This window comes from Gymnogyps californianus, chromosome 10, assembly GCF_018139145.2.
Source record: "Gymnogyps californianus isolate 813 chromosome 10, ASM1813914v2, whole genome shotgun sequence".
NCBI lineage: Eukaryota > Metazoa > Chordata > Aves > Accipitriformes > Cathartidae > Gymnogyps > Gymnogyps californianus.
In genome coordinates, this window is record NC_059480.1 from 27,261,647 (window position 1) to 27,282,365 (window position 20,719).

The following is a 20,719-nucleotide window of genomic DNA, read 5'->3' on the forward strand; positions in this document are numbered from 1 at the left end:
GTCACAATATTAGGGCCCAGTGAATGTTATTATAGAAGAATCTCTTAAGTCCATGTCATACATACATTATGAACTTACAAATAAATAACTCTACAAAAATCCCGTCTTCTCTCCATAATTTCATGTGATCGGCAAAAAAAAAAAAAAAGGCTCTTTCTGGTGATGACAAATCAGGGATTGCACATTTAGTTCGAGGAATACATTACTGGTGCATCACCGAAGTCAACCACTAGGCAACAAAAAGACGTATCATATGAAACAATTTTTTTAATTTTTATTTTACATATTTATACATAAAACTTTCAAGGTAACTCTCTGGATCCAACCGAATGTTAATAGCACATCTAAAAATGAATGTCAGGTAGTCAACATTCACAAAATGTTGAAAACTGATTAAAATATACATATTACTGAAAGCTACAACTTCACTACGAGGCAGGCATGTATTTTTTTGACTTGTATAGCACCGTCAAGTACAGTTTCTTTATTTTAAAACTACAGTGAAGAATAAAAAAGTAGTCAATGGTAAAATATCGTTCAACTGAAAATCTCTAAACAAACAAAAATAAAGTTAAACTACCCTCTCTTCTCACCCATGATTTATAATGTTATAAGTACTGTACATTTTTTGTAATAATATTATTAAAATGCCTGATATTTAGTGGCACGAGTAAAAAAATTAAAATAAATTAAGAAGCAGAGGCCAATCACCGGACATAAAGCTTCAGACATGGTCAATGACTAACACTGGTTTTCTTGTGCGCCACCGTGGACATCAGCGCTTGGACACACACAGAAGCAAAATGAAGTCTCGCTCGAGCTCTGCTCCCGGGGCTCCGGGGTTCATTTTGCCGGCATCTTCTCTGCCATGTGCTTCTGCTGACTTTCGGCGTGTCTGGGGGGGGAGGGAAGAAGCGGCGTTATTCACTGCGCCGAGGGGAGGTGGAAACCCGAACCACCCGCAGGGCTGTGCTCCAAGCCAGCATCCGCGCCGCTCTGGCAGCGGACCAAAAAAATAACATTGTCCCGAGGAAAAAACAAGCAGCGGGTGAGGGATGTGTGGTCTCTGCCCGGGCTCTTTCCCGGCGGGAGGGGACCAGGAGGTGGGCAAAGGGGAGAGGAAATCCTTCTCCGGAGCGGTTTTGGGTCAGCTGGGATCGTTTCCTCCCCTCCTTCAGAGACGGCCGGCGCGTTCGCTCCCCAACAACGCCGGGACGGGGAGAGCCGGTGCCCCCCACCACGCACCAAAGCCCCCACCATCCTGACCAGCTTCCAAATAAATTTCATTTACCAAACTGCCATTAATTGCATCTAGGAAGCAAAGCGTTTCCCGAAGCACAGAAGGAGAAACAGATGCGAGGTGGCGTTGGCGTTTGCCTACTGACCCAGCCCCACCCCCATCCCAAATTTCCCCCCTTTCATCACTTGCTCTTCATTAAGGGAAGCAGCGACGGTGTCTCGCAAGACTCAGAAGTGACAACCCTGCAGGTCCCTGGGGCCACCATCCCCCAGGCAGCACGAGAACTGCTCCCCAAATCCCTCATGGCCACTCCAGCTGGTGGAAACTTTTTCCAGGCAGAGCACCGTCAAATCTTAACCAGCTGCTATGCAGCACCACGATGTTTTAAAATAGAAACGAATTTAGGCCGTATTTTTTGCAAGCTTAATGCTTCAGTTTTGAAGCCGTAGTCCTGGTGCGCTGACAATAACCAGTGCACCTTCTTTTTCAGCTTCTTTTTTCCCCAAGCTTTCAATACTTCTTAATGTTTCTGCAGCGCATCACTAGTTATCTCAAAGGAAAATGCCCCTTAAGCCTTGCTGCCCGGGAGATGGAGTCCTTTAGGAAACCCGCCTATAATTCTGCAAGGCTTGCCATTTTATCAGCTATTGAACATTAATACTACAGAGACTCAGAAATTCTCCCGTCGGTCAAATCCTCCTGATGGCAGAGGCAGACCGGCTCTCGCTTACCCCAGCGAGAGGAGTGGGGTGACATGGGGAGCCACTGGGATTGTCCTTGGCTGCACTGGGGGTTTGCAGCATCACTCCTTCCCAAGCTCTTTTCAGGCTTCGGAAAGGGAAACACCAATTCAAGAGCATGCACCAACACCCGCGTTTGGGGAGCTCTTGAAAGCTGCTGACAGTCTCCAGAACCTGAGTGCCTTAATTTCTTGTTTTGGAGGAGAGCAGCCTCCTGCTCTGCCCTTACCTTTGATGGCAAAAGCTTTAGTACCGAAATTCTGCTAAAAGAAAACGCTTACACGCTCCCGACGGCAAGCTGGGACCTGTGAGGAGAGAGAAATACCCCGAGGAGCCTCCTTCACCTGGTCAGGTCCTCGATGTCCACCAGCATGGCGTCCTGCTCCGTGTGCAGCTCGTCCCGAATGAGCAGCAGCTGCACCAGCTCCTCGTTCAAGCCTGGCGCCGGGGAGAAAGGGGGTGAGTTCGTGATGTCCCGGGGAACCCCGGTTTGGGACCCCAACATCATCCTTCCCCATCGCGTTACACATAAGCTGGTGTGGAGAACCAGGAGGGGACCTCCCCAAAGGATGCATGTTTTCTAGGATAAACCGTAAGCCCCTTGCCACTGCGTGCAAGCAGTTCCTCTCTTGAAATAGCTTAATGCAGCAGCAAAAATAAAGATTAATTTCTCAGTGCTTGGAGTCCCGCTGGTTCAGCTTTCGCTCACTTGTGGGCAATAACCCTGAGGAAAAGGCTGCAGAAAGCGGCCGAGCCGCTCACCCGGGCAGCCTCAGGTTTAGCTTTTTAATTCCCTGCGGCAATGCAGAACACGCTGCCCATCCGTCCCGGTTTGGGGTTACTGTCCAAGCCGGCCCCTCTGCTCAAGAGGGATGTTCGTGACATTGGATTCTTGCTCGGGGTTGTGTCAAAGAGCGGGGAAGAAGAAGAAGAAAACAAAAAGGACCATGTGAAAAATGAACCTGCCGGCACGGGCTCCCCTGAAGGCTGTACCTGCCCATCACTCACTGCCAGAGCTGGTGTTTAGACAGCTTAAATACAGCTATACTGGTTTAACGCCTCTTCAGTTTGGGAGGCAAGCTCGGTGGTAATGACATTAACACTTAGGATCCCATACTTGGGTGCTTTCTAAAGTGAGGCTAATTAATGAGCTTTTTTTTTTTTTTTTTTGCCTTTGCAGCACAAAATAACAAATCGCGACTCAATGGCACCGCTCTGCATCCTCAGCAGGGCTGCTTCCAGAAGGGATGCCAATTAACCAGCGCGAGTAGGGAAGGAGCAGCACAGCAGCTCCCAACCAACCTTTTTTTTTGACCTACAGCCACCAGAGAAGTCTACTCCCAAAACTGTTAATTAACTATTTATTTAATTGGAAGATGGAGATCCCTTGGGGGAAAAAAACCTCTGGATCTTTTGGAGAGAGCAATACAGATGAGGCGGTGGGGCACTGTCCCTGCGGGCAAACGCAAGGACCCACGAAACGTGTTGAAGCACTGCAAGAGTGGATTGACCCCGGGATGTTTGCTAAACTGGAGGGTTTCTCCACTTACGGATGGTTTTGATGCCACGGCATGGCGTCACGTGAAGACGCAGCCATAAAGCCACGAATGGCAGGCGCTCCCAGGACAGGCAGATTTCCCAAGACTATTTTTACCTAACCAGGTTTTGAGTTACAAGTGGGGCGTTAGGTGCTGGCACAATGCTACAACCCTCCTCTCTTACGGAGCCAAGCAAACGCTTTAGGAGCAACTGTAAAAAGGAAAGAAAAAAGCCAAAGGAGCCAAATCTGGAGAGAACTCCACCTCCAACTACCGCGGTGCACCTCTTCTGTATACTCGCGTTATCATACATTTACCAACATTTCTATGTGTATCCTGGAGAACTGTTCTTAATTAAACGGGACACACCAAAGAATAATTAAACAAGTATCACTTACTTTCTATCTGTGAGTGGAGATCATTGACTATCACTTGTAGCTGCCCGATAGTCATGTCTCTTAGATCAGTGGGTTTTAAACTTCTCTTCATCAGGCATTCACTTATATGAGGCATATGTGGCAGCTGAAAAGAAATTTTCAATTTTTTACTGTTTTCTTCGAATTATTTGTATTTCTGAACAGCGGCAGTTTACATTGCTTGCATCCCCCTCTCACAAGCATGCATCAATGACTCCACTGGGACTACCAAATCGAGCTGAAACATCTACACAACGTTTGACCCAAGTCTTCAAATCTACCAGCATCAGCAACACACTGACACAAAGGGAGGTGAGGGCTATGGCCAGCAGCGTTGTACCAAGCGCTCTGGGATGGGATGAGCAGACGACGACTTAGAGGACGAGCAGCATCATGCCGGCCTCAAGGCAGTAACAACCTTCACACTTCATCACCTCATTCCCTGCATCCATCCTGCTCCCGGAGCGCCCTGACAAGATGACCCATGTCGACCCTTCAACTCCTGACAGCCCGTCCCTATCTCCACTGCTCCTCTGCATGTCTACAAGCACCGTGAGCAAGCACCGCCGGCCGGTGCGCATGTCTCGACGAGCAAAAGCAAACAGCAGAAGGGCTGGCGATACCCCCACGCGCCGTCCCACGGACCCCACTTACAAGATCCGCTACCGGCGATTTCTTCCTGTTCTGCTTTTCCACCTCGACCTGCATTTTGGCCATGGGTTTCGCCATAGCCAAGGCCATTTTGGCTTCAGCCTGGAGTTTCTTTTGCCTGGTGAGGAAATCCATGTCGTCGAGGGACTCCGACTCTTCCTCCGTCGTGTCTCTGTCGGAGTAGGACGAGCTCTGCTTGCTCTAGGGAAGGAGACACGCAGCCGTTACAGCCCCGTCACCCCAACCGTGCCACAGCAAAGGCGGCTGCTGTTGCCTTAACATATTTTTGTGCACTTACAAGTGGTATCGTTTCTACGGAAATGGTGAAGAGCACAGATTTTTTTTTTTTTTTAATTTTAATCCACAAGATTATCTTCAAAAATCAGAGTAATTCCCAGATAGGCCCCCTTGACTATTAATAGCAACTTGAGCACTTTAAATGGAAAAAGGAGCCAACCAGATCAATAGGTGTTGAAGGGACAGGCTGGTTAAGCTGGAGGAAAACATCTGGGGCCGCAGTGTTATATTCACAAAGGAAAAGAGAGGAGAGGAAAGCTGGTGGGAGCTGATACCACTTCGTATCCATTACTGCCCTGATAATTATCAGAGCCAAAAAGAAAGGGAGGAAGGAAGGAAGAAGGAAAACCTTCACATGAAGGCATCTGCTCTACAGCAGCTCTGCGCTAGCCAGGGGCGATTTGCTATCTGCCCCTCAGCATCTCGCATTTCTTTTATTGATGGCTGAAGATGCTGCTCTGGGGTTTAGCATTGCTATTTTAACAGGATCAGCTCTTTATCAGCTTCCATTACGGATGCCCTACGGTTTCCACATTCCAGAGCCTCTGCGGGATGGGTTCCCAGACCCACCATGGGCGACAACGGCGTGTCCAGGCTGGTTTCTGTCTTGCTGTCGTCGGCGTCGCTGTCCTTGTCGCTGCCGCTGTCGTTCACGAAGCAAATCTGCAGGTTCATCCCACTTTGTAATCTGCGGGGGGGGGGGGGGGGGGAAAGGGAGAGGTGACACCGCAGCCCCCTCCTGCCGGCACTGCCGCCTGCAACCCGCGGCTCTCCCCGCCGCGCCGATGGGTTACACGGGCAAGACGCTGCAGCGCCGTCAGCAGCGAGTCGTTCGCGTTTTGAAAGGGTGCCGTTGTCCTGATTTTGTATTGGCCTCAGGGAATTATAACCATTTTCACCTTTTTCCCAAGAAGATGGTCCTCCCCCACCCAAAAGCAGAGCCAGGACCACCAGCCCGCGGCGGCAGGGCACGGGCAAGCTCCCGCTGCTGCCCAGCGCTGCCGTTTCTGAGCGGCACTTCAACGTGGGACTGGAAACTCAGCGGCACGGTAAAGACAATGCTTTTACCACCATCTGTTGATGAACTTCAGAATTACCGAGACACTGCAGAGCTTTTGTCATCACGGGTGGCTATATTATTACGTTAAATAAAATATTAAAGTGTATATAAAATAGAGTAAATATATTAATATAGAAAATACATAAAACGTATTTTATATATAAATATATAAACAATATATATATAAAATATTATTATATTATATAAAATAATCTGTTAACAATTGAAACTATTTATTCAGAAGGGTAATAAGCCTGTTTGTGGCCCAGAGGCACTACTGGACCGCCAGTGATTATTACTGTGTTTTCTGGACCCCCTGCACCATCGCCCGATTTGGACAGGTTAAGACCGCCCAAATTCACCTTCCAGGGACTGATTTTCTCCAGACACGGTAGCTGAGGGCAGGGGCATCCCAGCGCAGGCTGAGAGAAGGGAAAAGCACCTCTACAGCTGAGAGCATCCCGGCTTTCGCTCACACAACAGTTATTCCCCAAAGCCGCTGAAGAGCAGGTCATCAGCCAGGTAACACGTGTTTTACCGGTCCTGGCTGATGTCCCCAGAAAAGCACGGCATACCGAGCTCCGGGTGGACCCCACGGCTCCCTCTGCTCAGATCGGTCTCGGAGAGCAAACAAGGGAACAGATTTTTTGGACGAGAGGGTGTCTGTGAAAGCCGCCGCTGATGCTCACATTGCGGAGCAGCTCCGCAGCCACCAGCCGAGCCCATGCAGCCCGGGCTCTCCAGGACAATTTGCCCACCTGACACCAGGGTCAGGCCCGTTTGCCTCCTACAAAATCTGCTCAGGCTTTGCCCATCTTCCAAATCCTTTAAAAATTAACCCCAGAAACCAGAGATTTCTGGGGTCAACTCTATCAGCCTTCTCGGTGCATCATACTCCAGCACTGCTTGCTGAAGATGGGGCAAACCTCCCCACACTTTCTGCTGCCTGTTATTCCTCGTTCCCAACGGGGGGGCTTATATCAGTAGTTTCAGACAGCAAACTCTTATCTTCCATTTATTTTAGTGGAATTTCTTACTCACTATTACCGTAAAATAGATAGCATTAAGAACTGAAATTTTTTACAATGAGGGTGATGAAACACTGGCACAGGTTGCCCAGAGAGGTGGGAGATGCCCCATCCCTGGAAACATTCAAGGTCAGGTTGGACGGGGCTCTGAGCAACCTGAGCTAGTTGAAGATGTCCCTGCTCATTGCAGGGCGGTTGGACTAGATGACCTTTAAATTCCCTTCCAGCCCAAACCATTCTACGATTCTATTCTATAATTCTGCACAAGCTTTTAAGCCATGGTGGACAGACACGGGTACCCAGGCCGGGCAGCAGGATGCACTCTTGGCTCGGCTTAAAATTGCATCGCGCAGAAAGGGCAGAGCAAGTGCCAAACGTGGGTCTGTGACTCACGCGCCTTTCGAGAGCATGACCCCAACGCCTGAAACCCAGCAATTTACGCTCTTTTATTTTGCACGCAAGCACGAAAGCAACGGTCCTGCAAAGGTTCCTGCAGGTCCTGTAACAGGCAGCGTGCAATACTAATGCTTTGCCTGGACTATAAATATTAACGAAACGCCAAAGTGTTCAGGTACAGCTGGTAATTTCTCGTGGCACAGCTGCCAAACCCTGCCGTGCAGCGTTAATTAGACCCGCGCTATAATTACAAGATAGCGGCTCCTGGTTTAGCTGTAACTACACAGAGCAAAACTGTTTTCCCTTTCAAATGACTTGCAGTTCAATTTAATTTCACAATTGTACCTCTCTGGTGTAATAACAGTATTCCTCCTGGCTTTATGCCTCTCTAAGACTTTTTTCTTCTCCCACATCATGGCAACAGGTAGATCTTCACTCCCAATGTGGGAGGCGTTTGATGCTTTCCAAGTGCCACGGGCTACTCCCTGGCAGCTGAATATAAACAAGCCTTTCTGGAGTATATTTGATGTAGACATTTTAAAAATCAGAATAAGTGAGGTATCCATGCTATGCAATGTGCCAGCCCCGGGGATGGAGCCATGTCCAGCGAGCAGAGCCCGTGCGGAGCATGTGGACGTGGCGGGGAGGCAGGAAGCCACATTAAAGCTCATTTTTTCCATTCTCTGGTGCTTTCTGTGCGTGAGATTAATTGCTCTCCACGGCCCTGCTGTTACCAGGGCTAGCTATCAGCATCAGATCTGTTTCCAACGGGCTGCCACCTCCTGAGCCACCGAAGGAAGATGTGCTTTCGCATCTTCCCGTGATGTGGGGTTTTTCACACACCGTCACCACGCTGCCTGACCCAGGACTGGTGGGACCGTGGGACCATCCTCAAGCCCTGTCCTGCTTCGGACATGCACGTCTGGCATTAAACCAGGCATTCAGACATTAAAATCCTCAGTATTTTGCAACTCAACGTAAAGAACTCCTTGGGAAAAAAAAAAAAATTAATCAACTGTTTTCCTGACAATAACTCCAGTTGTGCATTCATGATACTTCCACCACCCAAGTCCAAAGGCAATGCTCAGTTCAGGGCAGAGATCCTAAATGAAAACCTGAAGGAAACCTAACTTGGGAAACTTCAGCTCATTTGCCTTATCCCCTGAGCATCCAAATATCTCTTCTATACAGTTTTAAAGTAGTATGTTAGCACATTATTTACAATTATTTACGTAACATACAACTATTGCATTTGGAGCATAAGACGTTGTTCTAAAACAAGGAAAATTCAAGAATATGGTTGCAAGCGAAAACTGAGGGATCCTCTGAAGGGCAGGTCTCAGGACGTCCCACCGGAGGCATCTCACACTTTTCAGCCTCCAAAGAGGTTTTGGGCTGCGAGGCCGCCTGGCTTACCGGGAGGAGAGGCTCGGCTTGCCGCTCTTGCTGCAGCTGGTGTAAAGTCCCGGGCCATCGTCGAAGAAACTGCCCAGAGCCAACTTCTGCCTGATGGACTCCCGCTCATTCTTCTGGGCCTGAAAGGGAAGGGCGACCAGAAAGGATGAAGCTGCCGGCCACGCCAGCGCGCAGGAAGGAGAGTTGTCCCACCAGCCCCACCGCCATGCCCATGATGCCCAGCATCCCCCGAGCTGTCTCCCACGCTTCGGTGGACCACATAGCCCGTGCCAACAGGGAAGCCCATCTGCATCTCTCTCTCCCTTCACATATTGAGAGATATATATCTATATACACACACATCTAATGTATACATCTGATATATGCCTAATATATATATTGATATCTGTACCTATATCCATATACAGCCACCGAGGCCACGCTTGCACCATTAGCATCTTCCACTTCCCTGAGCAGCCTCCAAACCCACACAATCCTTCTTCTGCCAACGTGCTTAGAGATGCATTTTTAACCATTGCCATCAAATTATCCACGGTTTTAAAAATGTATTTTTATATATATAGTTTTTTTGACTGAGGGCAAACTACAAAGTGATTTGAAATTAATCACCGATCAATGATTACAGAGATGGCTGTGTAATCAATGTGCAATAAATGAAAATCACAGATCTAGATTCAAAATTAGTACCAGTACTATCCCGGTGTCTGTCACTAATGGATTATATGCCAACGTTGACAACAAATTCAAACAAGGTGGCAAGCTATTGACAGAAGCAACATTTTGAAGCCCTCAAACATTTCATTTTAAAATAACACATAATACTTGATCAAGAATACACAACAAAAGAAAACATAGCAGGCAAGCACGGGCTGCTTCCACTGTGTTAATTAATATAACTGTGCTTCCCATATTTCACCTAAGTAAAGCACCTTTTTTCATATAAGGATGTGAGATATAACAAAGTGTAAATTATTAACTTAAAATAGTTAATAATTTAATTCCAACTCCAGCACTGACTACATACATTACATTATCACACTGCCCATTATATTGTCAATCCCTTACCAAAATACATACTTCATCTGCAATCTAACTCCTTTTTAAAATATTTAAAATATCAAAAATAACCCCCATGGCATCAAGTGGTATTGAGTTTTTGAGTTTAGCTCCCGGTTTCCAAAGTTCTACCCAGACCGCCCAGCTATGTTTTTCTACTTTGTTTTTTCAGGTTTCAATAATTGATGCCTCAATCACACGGAGGCAGTTAGATTTAGAAGAAAAAATAGCCAGCCCTTCCGGTGAAGGCAGCACAGTGAAAAAAATAAGTAAAAATGAGTGAGAAATATTTCTTTAATGGACTGAAAGCAGAGCCAGTGTTGCCCGTGCCGGCTCCTCGTGCTGCCCATCTCACAATGCACGTGGATATCTCCCCTGTGAGTGCCAGCTGCATCCCTCAGCGCATCAGTGCTTCCTGAAGTCACGGACACTTGGCCTCCCCGTTTTTCCAATTCAGACGATCCTCTCCCACATCTTCCCAATCTGCTTCTGATTTTCCTTGTGTTCCGACAGATATCAGGAACCCAAAGCACATCTCCACCTCCTCCTGCCCAGCCGGGACAGCACATCCCAGCCTCCACGCAACTGGGACCGCTCCCTCCCTCAGCAGCACACCCACCTACTCTGTGTGGGCTGAAAACTACTCTTCTTTGCATTAAAATACACATAAATACAGGCACACTTTCACATATTTACCCCTTTCAGATGGGGCTGTCTCTCCAGGTCTTTTTTAATTTTGCTCCATTTCCCACCGAGACACAACTGCTCCCAGTTTGACATCTGTACATTTAATCAATGCGCAATTTGTTTTCTCCACCAGGTCATTACTGAGGATACTAAATAACACTGCTCCCAGGACTGAGCTCAGAATATCCCATTTTATAAACCAGACACAGGCTAATGACCATAAAGAAATCAAGAGTCCTATTTGTTATTATAAAATAGGGAACAGTTACTAAGAAATAGAATATACCTAAGGGAACTGGACTGTAGGATTTAGATAAATTACCCAACAGCTGCAGTATAAATCCTGAGCTGAGTATTGAAAACTATAAATTGAGAAGGAAAATTGCAAGTGGTTTTTTGACTATCAAATATACTTACTTGATACATAAAAAATAATGGATCAAATACTCAAAATGCAAAGGTACTAGCAAGAAAAACATAAACCCATGTTATTTAAACGTGTATTTTGACACTGAATCAAAAAATGTACGTATTTCTGAAAGAGGGGTCTGGTGCAGAGCTGAAGTCTGGTTCAGACAACTATTTTAAACAAAAGGCCGCTTTTTATTTTTAAGGCGAAACAGTTTTGGGCGGATGTTTTCCTTCTTACCGTTGACCTCCCCATTCGGAAGGTCAGTAGCTACCTTTGTTTAAGTACACGAATAAAAACACAATGTCAGGTTACGGCCGTGACTGCCGACACGCAAAACGCTTTACACAGCCGTTCCAGTAAAGGCAAATTGCCAGGAGAGGTTCAGCCTTTCCCCACAGCGGACTCAGCACACCGTTCCCCAGCCCCATCGCCCGCTGTAATTATTGCTCTTTATAAATCTATTGCAATCACCTCGCCGGTGTTTGCAGATTATACACAACCATTTGTGCTCTTCACCACCCGCCTCCAACACGTCCCGGCACCCAGCCCGTCCCCGACACGCTGCGGCACCTCGACACCGAAAAAAACCCCCATTTTTGGTTGAGAGCCTGAATTTTTCCAATATACGCCTTCTTCCCATACGACCCCATCCCTGGGGGCACACGGAGGTACCGCTGATGCCGGGGGCCGTCCCCGACTGAGCTGATGCAGGATGGAGAGTGGACGCCCACGGCAGTGGGCACAAGATTTCTGCAGTTTTCTGGGAAACCGAGCAAAGTCCACACTGTGTTATTTATGTCATTTATGAAGCAGTAGCTGGACTGCTCTTTTCACACTATTTAGCATGCAGGCACCTGTACTAGCAGCCTTTACTCATTACAGACATCACCCGAAATAGCACATAAAATTGCACATGGGAGATTTATTTGCTGTTGAGGTGTAGCAGTGATTTGCCAGGCTCCTCGTCGTGCTCTGAGACCCCCCACCTTGAGCAGAGCAACCAGCTCCTAGTAACGGCCGGTGACAGCACTTCTGGAGTTGTACCGATCAGTACTAAACCTGGACTGAATACCAGGCGTGCTTTGCTGAGGCGCTGCCTGTTTGGAGAGGGAAGAGTCTAATTACACAGTGAATTACAGATTAATGGGTGCCAGCAACACTTCGGCAGGACCCCACCCCAGCCGGGCAATGCCACTGCGATGCGAGGGGTTAAAACGCAGCGAGGGGCTGGTGGAGGCTGGATGCCGGGGCCATCCACCGGTGCCAAACAGGGTGCCCAGCACCAGGACAATCACCGGTGCCAAACAGGGTGTGCAGCGCCATGACATGGCCAGGCCACCGAGGCTATTTTTGCCAGGGTCTGTCATTACCAGCCATGGACAATTACTATATTTAAAGTTCCAGATCCATAGGCAGCGCCTTATTTTATCTCTGTAAAGCACAAGGGCTATTCTTGGATTTACAAACAGAAATTGTAACCACAGAACATTTGTTTTTATCTCCTTTTTCTTCACGGGGGATTTGCTGGTAAATGCAAAACCAAGTCAAACTTGCGTATCTCAAGCCACGTGGCAAGTTGCCTTAAAACCCGGGGGTCTCGAGGTACGAGAATGCATTTGGAAACATCTCTTTGCATTTTCTTTATCATAAAGTGAGATGGAAACACAGAGGGAGGAAGGTTTGCTGCCCCATGCCAGCACGTTAAACACTGCTGAGTGCTTCCCTGCTCTGGCACCCGAAACCCAGCACCCTGGGAGGGTGTTGGGCAGCGTTTCGGCAGGTCCCCCTCCTGCCAAGAGGCCGACTGTTGGCAGACAAAAGGCTCCTTTTTGTCCCTTACCTTTTTATAACTCCCCTCCCCGGCCGGCGCGGCTGCTTTCCTGATGACGTCACCCATGCCATCACCCTCCCGACTCATCTCCTTCGCTCCCGGGTCCTCACGTGGCCGGTGAAACGCTCCCGACGGGGCATCTCAGTCCTTCCTCTGCTTTTCAATCGGCACCATGGGATCAAGCGCTCGTCCCCGGAGCCAAGACCTGAGGCAGCCCACTGTCCCCCGGCTGGGATGCTTCCCCGGCCCCTCTCGCCTCCCGGCCGTTTCGGAGCACCTTGCTTTTCCCTAATAAAGTCAACGGCAGCGCCGGAGGCTCGGCCAGCTGATGAGAGGGAGGCGAGGGCTGTGCGGGCCAGGGAAGCCGTGTCCGCCTCCAGCCACTGCCAGCGCCGGATAAAAATAGCCCCGAGCCCGCGCCGGCTACACAAGGGCAGGAAAAAACCCGGTGTCTGATGTCAAAATCCACGCCCGGTGGCGTAGTCACGGCTAGAGGGGGCAGGAGGAAGGGGCTTTCTCCTGGGGTTTTCACCGTGGAAGTTATCCTAATGAAATCCCAGTGGTCGGAGGAGCTGCCCAAGGCCGGGGCAGTGAATCCGGGCAGAGCCGGAGCGGTCCTCAGCCCTTGCACGACCGCTCGAGGATGGGCAGTCACAGCAATGTCAACCACGAGATGAAATTTTCACTCTACGCAAAAAACACCAGAAAGGACCCTGGGAGCTAGTTCTTGGCTAAACCAGCTTTTTAAGGTGCAAAAAAACGATTCTAGGAATTAACCAAGAGCTCAAAAAGGCATCCAGCCTTAACCTGCCACCCATCTTGCTGAGCCTGGGGACCCCCACACCGCCTGGTCCCTGCTCAGGGGTGGCCGAGCATCCCAGCCCCGGCTCTCTGGGGGGCTCTGTGGGCTTGGCAGCCCCCAAACCTGCACCGTTTACAGCTCCAGCTCCTGCCTCCGGCAATCCTGCCCGGAGATCCAGGCTTCCCAGGCACGGCCGCTGCTCCCCAACCCTGCACAAATCCTGCTCAGTCCTTGCTGAGATCCCATCCGTGTCGCACCCATCACGGTGTGCAATGTTTGCTCCAGATCAGCTGCGGGTGGACAGCGAGAGGCAGAGATCGCACGCTCGGGGTAGGCATTTCTCCAGGGAATCCTTAGAAAGATGGAATTTGTGCCACAATTTCAGTGATCCTCAAAACGTGGCACACTACCAACAAAAGTACTGATTCCTGGTGCGACACAACTATGCTGCATGCTAGATGAATAATTTTAATAGCCCTACAAAGTTTACATGTTTAAATGAGATATCCAAGTCATGCTGATATCATTTCTCCTAAAATGCATATTCTAGTTAGATTACCAGCTCTAACGACATACAAATTATGCATCACGGCATTACGCTACTCTGAAGTTTCAGGAAAAAAAACAGTAATAATAAACAAGATTGTTTAATTCCATTCTTGTCCCAGGACGGTGCTTTGTAACTCTAATTCCCAAACGAAACAAAATCGTTCTCTGGATATTTCATTAGTTTTAGTTCCCCTCCACCGCTGACTCATTGTGTCCTTTCCTGCTGTTGCTAAATTAACTTCCTCTCCCGGCCGTGGGGATGGATCCTGACACAATAAATCTGAAAAAAAACCCAACCCCAAATCCCATAGCCCGAGAGGAAGGATGTGGTGGCCAGGAGCACTGGGCTGGGGGCTGAGCCTGCAATTCACCACATGCTTCCCCTCCAATTCGGGACAAGTCCCCGCATCGCCCTGCCCTCGTCCATCGGAGAGGGATGTCCCCATGCCTCCTCCCTGGCCAGCTGAGATGGTGACCCCCAGCCCGGTCCCGCTGTGCCCGTGGTACCCAACACGCTGGGGGGGGATGCTGTGTGAATGCACGCTCTGTGCAAGCCACCCCTCTGCAAACGGACATCAAAGTCACCCCTAAGGGTAGGAAGCGACACAGCCTACTGAAAATATATTTAGCGCTTTTCACCCATATTTTTAAAAATGTTTTATCCCCCATTCCAGGTTTCAGGCCAGCTCATCTCTGCCCCGCCCTCTGAGCCGGGATGCTCCAGGACCGGCCTCGCCGACGGGCATCCCCTGAGCGGATCCCACAGAGCTGGTCTCAGTCTCCAGAGAAAACCCTGCTTCTGGCAGCCGCCTCATTCAAAGCAACAGGAGAAAAACAAACCTGGTAAGAGGCACGGCTGGGAGCCCCTGCACCCCTGTAACCATTGCTGGAGGCATATTTGGGTGTCCTCCTTGATGGCCAGGACCAGATCCAACCCTGCACTCCTGGGAGGGGCATCTCCCCACTAGCAGCGAAAAGGCCAATTTAAACTCCCCGTATCAACACCACAAGACAAATGAATTTTGTGGTTGTCTTAGCGTAGGGACCAAACCCTTTGGTGTTCAGCCCCTTCCTCACCTGAAGCAAAAGGCCGCTGCGGGCAGATGAGCAGCACCGCTGCCTGCACCAGACTGCCTGACTGCTGCCCCTCTGGCAACCAGCCTCTGCTTCAAACACGCACACCCCATCTATTGTACGTAGAGGGTTTAAACAAACAAAAAAAGCAATGATGGGGGCTACGCTGTCAGGTACGCTCCACGTTGGCATCGCTAGCCAAGGACTCCTCGCACGTCAGATCGCATCAGAAGGACACTGGCCCCCATGGCCACAGCCGCTGCGGCTCTTCCGGCAGCCCACAGCAATGCTGGAACCGAGGAGAGCGAGCCTGCTGTTCTTTTTATAGCATGAAGGGAAAGCTCAGAACTGGTGTATCTGGGGTGTCCCTGTGACGGGAGCACACGGCCACGGACCCAGCGCCACGGGGAGCACACAGGCCGGGGAGGGCAGCGCTCAAGTCGTCCTTAAGCAAGGCGAGGAAATAGGACACATCAAGTTTTATGTGCTTGAAACATGCACTGGTTGCTTATGGACAAGCAAGCAGCTAAATTTAACTCTACTGTGCCTAGGTAATGCTTGCTTGAGTTAATGAAAAACCTCCTCAATGCTGTTGGGGCATAAGGAAACCACCCCCCCTTTCTGTTGGGGACCAGCTCCCCTACACCACCGGTTACCGAGTTAGTAGATAAAAACCCTAAATTCCCAGCGAAGTTCAATGAAAGCACTCTGAGCACCCTCCCTGCCAGAGCTATTTCACAAAACATTTATTTTATCGTAAAGGTCGGAATAAATCTCTTCTGAAGAGTCCCTGCACAGCCCAGCATCCTTCCAGCACAGAGCAGCCAGTACAAGGCACTTACAACAAGTCCCTGCAAATTTCGGGATGAGACGGACCATGCCCTCCCTCTGATGATGCTTCCCTGAGCTTTAGCACCCCAAGTGCTTTCCACCCACTTCGCAGAGCTTTTTTTTTTGATCTCTGTCTAAACAAGGCGGCCTTCAGCCTCAGCTCTCTATAATGCAGGCTTTATTTCATTTTATTGTAATTGGTTTGGGATGCAGGGTCAGCGCACTCGGCCACACGAACTGAGGTTCCTCTGCGGCACCACGACGTAGCATCCCTCCAGCGCGGCAGCCACAGGCGAGAGGCCAGGCCAGCAGCTCTCCAACTCTGCCAGCGCTCCATGGTGGGTTTCGTGGCATCTGAGGTTTTCTCCAAGGCCCGTCTCTTGGGGTTATATTCTGCCATGAGAATTTGTATTCACTTTAATGAAAAAGACGATGACAGTCTGGTATTTCTACAGGCCACAAAAGCCTACAAAACCCTACAGATAGCAAACAAAAGAAACCTAATAAAATATATATATATTTTTTTAATGAGCATTTCATATTTTAAGCTTGTGACTTTTATGGCCCAACTTTCATGGTTCAGTGCTTGGCGAGACCCTGAGAGCGGCGGGTGCTGGCCAGCCTTGCCTGGTCCATCCCCGGGGCAGCCAGCCTGACCCGCAGCGACAGCAGCACCTCCTCAACCCACAGTAACACCAGCGCCTTCCCGCTACAGGGCTCTTTCTAACAGACCCCTCGCAAGAAACACGCACAAACCTGGCATCACCAGAGCAGCAGAGAGTCAAGCCCGACGCATGCACCCGGACCAGGTCCCACGTGAACACACGGGGCCGAGCAGGATGCTCCGCACGCCCCGACCCACCTAAGAAATTATTTCTAAGCAAATGAAACCTCATTTTTCACATCAGATTTTTTTTCTTTTTCATTTTCTTTGCATGTGTAAAGCCCGGTAACATCTCCAGAGCGACTCTCCCGCCAGCAGATAGCTCAGACCGTGACTGATGCCAGCGCACGGAGCCAAACCCGGTTCCCACGGGCAACTGCCTGTTTGGAGACTCCTGCCTTAGGCAGGGGCACTGGGTGCCGGGGGGTTTCTCCGCTTTTAAAGGCACATTAGAACTCAACCTAAGGAGACGACGTAAACCTAGACATATTACCCACTTGTACAGCGGTGGCAAAGAAACACAGATGAAGCCAGCAACAGCCTGAAGAGTCCCGTTTTGCTCCATGCAAAGGTGGACCTGTCGAGCACCGCTGAAAATACGCATTTACAAAGCAAACTGAAACACTGGCTAAGGCCGCAGGCCAGTAAAGCACTGCTAATATGTTAGAATAAAACCTTTATTTCTGTGTTAAGGCCTGGATTTGCACGCTGGCCTTTTATTCTGTGCGAGCTCAGGACCTCGCAAAACATTACCCAGTGTGCAGGAGCTGACATTTTTCTTGTCGAACCGTAGGAGAAATATGGAGCCCTAAACAAAATGTTTGGCATAGGAAAACAAATCAGTATAAAAATAGGAAAAGAGAAATAACTGAGAGAAAAATACATGGCACGAAGAGCGGCAGCAGCCTGCATAGCTCCAGGATGCGGCCACGGGAAAGATGTCAGAAGCTGGGACCTCCTGACCATGGAGGACCTGGCCTAAATTCAAAGCGATGAACCTGACTTAGCCACATCCAAAACGCCAGGAGGACCTACGGCCACCTGCATTTCAGAGAGCAGCAGTGACAGCTCATTTATGGTGTGAAACAGGATTTTTGAGGCAAGGCACGGCATACGACAGAAATCTCCTCCTCTTCCTCGGCACCCACCTGCGCTGCGCCCCGTCCCCAGCACCCTCCCTGCTGCGGAGCTTATGTCTCAGCCATGACGTGGTCACGTCAGAGCTTTTTCTGCTGAATTTCTCCAAAACAAACACCCTTTCAAGTTTTCCCCGTGCGTTGGCTTGTTCCTCTATTTGGTTTATTTTTAGTTTATTTAGTAGCTTTGAAAAAAGGAGTGCGAGGAGGGAGAAGAGCAGAGTTACACGCTGCAACCCTCCTCCCCCCGGGCACTCCAGGCAGCCGCCAAAATCCTATCATTGCTGGCTTCCAGTCTGATCCGAAACCCAGGATTGCCGGCCACAAAAGAATTAAAACTTGGCCTTTAGGTTAACGGGTTTGTGAGGGGGCTGGGGTTGCTCCTAATCTTTGCAGTGTCGTAGGAAGGTTTTGAAACAGATTTCATTTGGAAAACCATTTCTCTGGACTTTTTTCTACGATTTGCATGCTTTCTGGCTGCTTTCACTCTAATATTTATCGGTTTGGAGGAGAGGAACCAATTCATAAACAAGCAAGTAGATTAAAGCAGATAAAAGGCAGCAGTGCTGCCATCGCAGCAAGCCCAGCGCATTAACATGCAGGGATGCTGGCCAGGCCTGCGCCGCAGCTCGGCATCGCTCGTCCACCACCACCACGGACCAGCTTCCACCCGGGAAACAATGCGCAACCTTTAACCCTTGCGTTCCTACGAGTATGCTGGGAAAACATCCGCTGCGCGGAAACAATGGCACCATTTATTAAGGCAGTAGAGAGCAACAGGCTCAGGGCTGCAGAAAAATCAGATCCCCTAAAACGAAGGCCGAAAAAAACCAGGATTTTTTTTTTTTTGCAAAGGAGCTAAAAATGGAAATTCATTTCCAGAAGCATTTGCTAGATCTAAAACATTCAGTGAAAAATCTTTTCAACTCTTCTCTCTCTCTGTACATACGCATGCTTTGGTATCTTTCCCTCTCATGACATATTTTGCAATATGAGATATTTTGTCTTAAAACACAGATTGAAGTTTGAATTAAACGCGGTAGTGGGGGAAAACGAGGATGAGCCGCTGTCCTGGGCAAAGCCCCGTCTCCCGAGGGTCCAGCTCTGCCGCTGGGAATGCCTGTTGGGATATTTTGCAAAACATACTCCTCCGCCCGTACGCAAACACCTTCCTCAGCATCGCCACAGCAGATGGACGGGCGTTTGTGCATTTAATAATCCGCCCATACCATCGAGCCCCAAACATGCCATTTCCCGTGCAGGTGCACCCAACGGCACCCATCCTCTTTTTAGAGGGAAATGAAGCCACAATAACAGCCCACCCCAAGCTCCCACTCGCCCCACTAAAATAATCCTGATGTTGCTCAGCAAACACTGTTATGGGTGCTGCCGCCCCCAGCGCTGCTGCCAGGCCCCAGGGCCCCCCCAGGAATGGGGGTGGCTGTGACGGATGCTCAGAGAGGGAAACGCCGACTCGCAAACCCATCACCAGTTCCTGCATGGATTATTTAGCAGAGCAACATGAACCACGACGAGGCTGCATCTGAAAATAATTATCTTGCGGGTCAGCTCTCACGCTTCGATAAATCTGGAAAGCGCGGAGAAATATCCCATTTATTCTATTCTAAAATTTACATCGCTCTCCTACGGCAACTCCAGAAGTGCGAAACCGCAGCTCGCTGACTTACACGGAGCAGTTTCATCCAGGCGGGCAGGCAGGCAGCGAGCTGGGCGCAGGCGGCGGGGCGCAGGCAGCTGCCTGACAAACCCGCCCTCCGCCGCTCCTCCGGGCGAGCGCATCCCCGGCGCCCGCTGCGCCTGCGAGCATCACATGGCGAGCACAAAAGCCCCGCAGGCAGGCAGGCAGGCAGACGGCTTCTCCCCACCACCACCGCTGCCTTGCCAGCCCCGGGATGCCTCGGGGGCCAGGAGCCCACGGGTTAAATCCGAGCAGGCGGACCCGGGCTGCCCGCATCCCCCGAGCCCCCGGGGGCCGGCTGGGAGCGGGGGGCGGCTCGGAGCCGGGGGCAGCTCGGAGCGGGGGACGGCTGGGAGCGGGGGGCAGCTCGGAGCGGGGGGGCCAGGCCGCGCTCGCCCCTTACCTGGTAGGAGCAATTTTCCTGGTGTACCATCTCCGCGCATCATCCGCCGCTGCCGCCCAGCCGGCAGCGCTCGAAGCCGCCGCGCCGCCCCGCGGGGTCTCCGGCCCCGGCGGAGGGGGGGGAAGGAGGAGAAGGAGGAGGAGGAGGAGGATGGGAAGGAGGAGGAGGATGGGAGCCCGGGCCAGCCGCCCGCCGGTAAGATGGATGCTGCCGCGCTGCTCCGCCTGCGCAGCGGTGGCCCCGGCGGAGCACGGCGGGGACGGGGCGGGGGGGACGGGGGGGAGAGGCGGTCCCGCCCCCGCCGCCGGCTGCACAAAGAGCGGGGGGGCTGCGCGCAGGGCTGGTGGCAGCCGCGCTCCTCCGCAGGGAAGGGGAAAAAAAAAAAACCCAACCCCAAATACCGCCCCCCCAGACACTGCGCTATGGCTGGGAAGCTGCACCCCCCCCCCCCCGCCCCAGGCCCCGGCGCGATGCTGCGGCAGCCGCAGTTCCAGCCCCCCCCCCCCCCCCCCGCGCTCCGTCTGCGGCAGCGCCCGGCCCCGCTACCGGAACGGGGCCGCTCCGCAGCTGAACCGGCTCCGGCGGGGTGATGGATCGCGGCTCCGGGGAGCGCAGCTGCCTGTGTCGCCTCCCCGAAACGCTGCGGGACACCAAGCCGTTAAGTAAGAGCTGGAAGATAGCTTTCTTTTACCCTCTGCCGCAAAAATGTAGTGCAATCTTTTCTGCAAAAGGCTCTGTCCTACATTTCCAGCTAATTATATCTCCACCCTGCAGCGAGGGTGAACGTGGAGCC

The 20,719-nt window shown here is 50.7% G+C and overlaps 1 protein-coding gene across 4 annotated transcripts; it reads right to left on the minus strand.

Annotated features, from left to right (window-relative positions):
- Positions 1 to 259: 259 nt before the first annotated feature.
- SCHIP1 (schwannomin interacting protein 1) lies at positions 260 to 20,030 on the minus strand. 4 transcript variants are annotated; one of them, XM_050902136.1, is made up of 7 exons: positions 19,927 to 20,030; positions 8,783 to 8,901; positions 5,453 to 5,570; positions 4,589 to 4,786; positions 3,917 to 4,040; positions 2,325 to 2,418; positions 260 to 895 (listed from the first exon to the last, which is right to left on the minus strand). In XM_050902136.1, the coding sequence occupies exons 1-7, from the start codon at positions 19,954 to 19,956 to the stop codon at positions 844 to 846; spliced, it is 735 nt and encodes a 244-aa protein (XP_050758093.1). In that variant the 5' UTR covers positions 19,957 to 20,030; the 3' UTR covers positions 260 to 843. The 4 variants fall into 4 exon arrangements, with proteins under 4 accessions (XP_050758093.1, XP_050758092.1, XP_050758091.1 ...); XM_050902135.1 differs by lacking the exon at positions 19,927 to 20,030 and adding an exon at positions 12,778 to 12,878 and having other exon boundaries at positions 8,783 to 8,895; XM_050902134.1 differs by lacking the exon at positions 19,927 to 20,030 and adding an exon at positions 12,778 to 12,878.
- Between the last annotated feature and the right edge of the window lie 689 nt (positions 20,031 to 20,719).

Excerpts from the sequence above, each read along its gene's own strand:
- SCHIP1 (XM_050902134.1), bottom strand. The coding sequence starts at position 12,855 with ATGAGTCGGGAGGGTGATGGCATGGGTGACGTCATCAGGAAAGCAGCC. Across the intron at positions 5,571-8,782 it reads AAGCCGAGCCTCTCCTCCCG|ATTACAAAGTGGGATGAACC; the intron begins GTAAGCCAGGCG and ends CCCCCCCCGCAG. Across the intron at positions 2,419-3,916 it reads TCTCCACTCACAGATAGAAA|GCTTGAACGAGGAGCTGGTG; the intron begins GTAAGTGATACT and ends CCCCGGCGCCAG.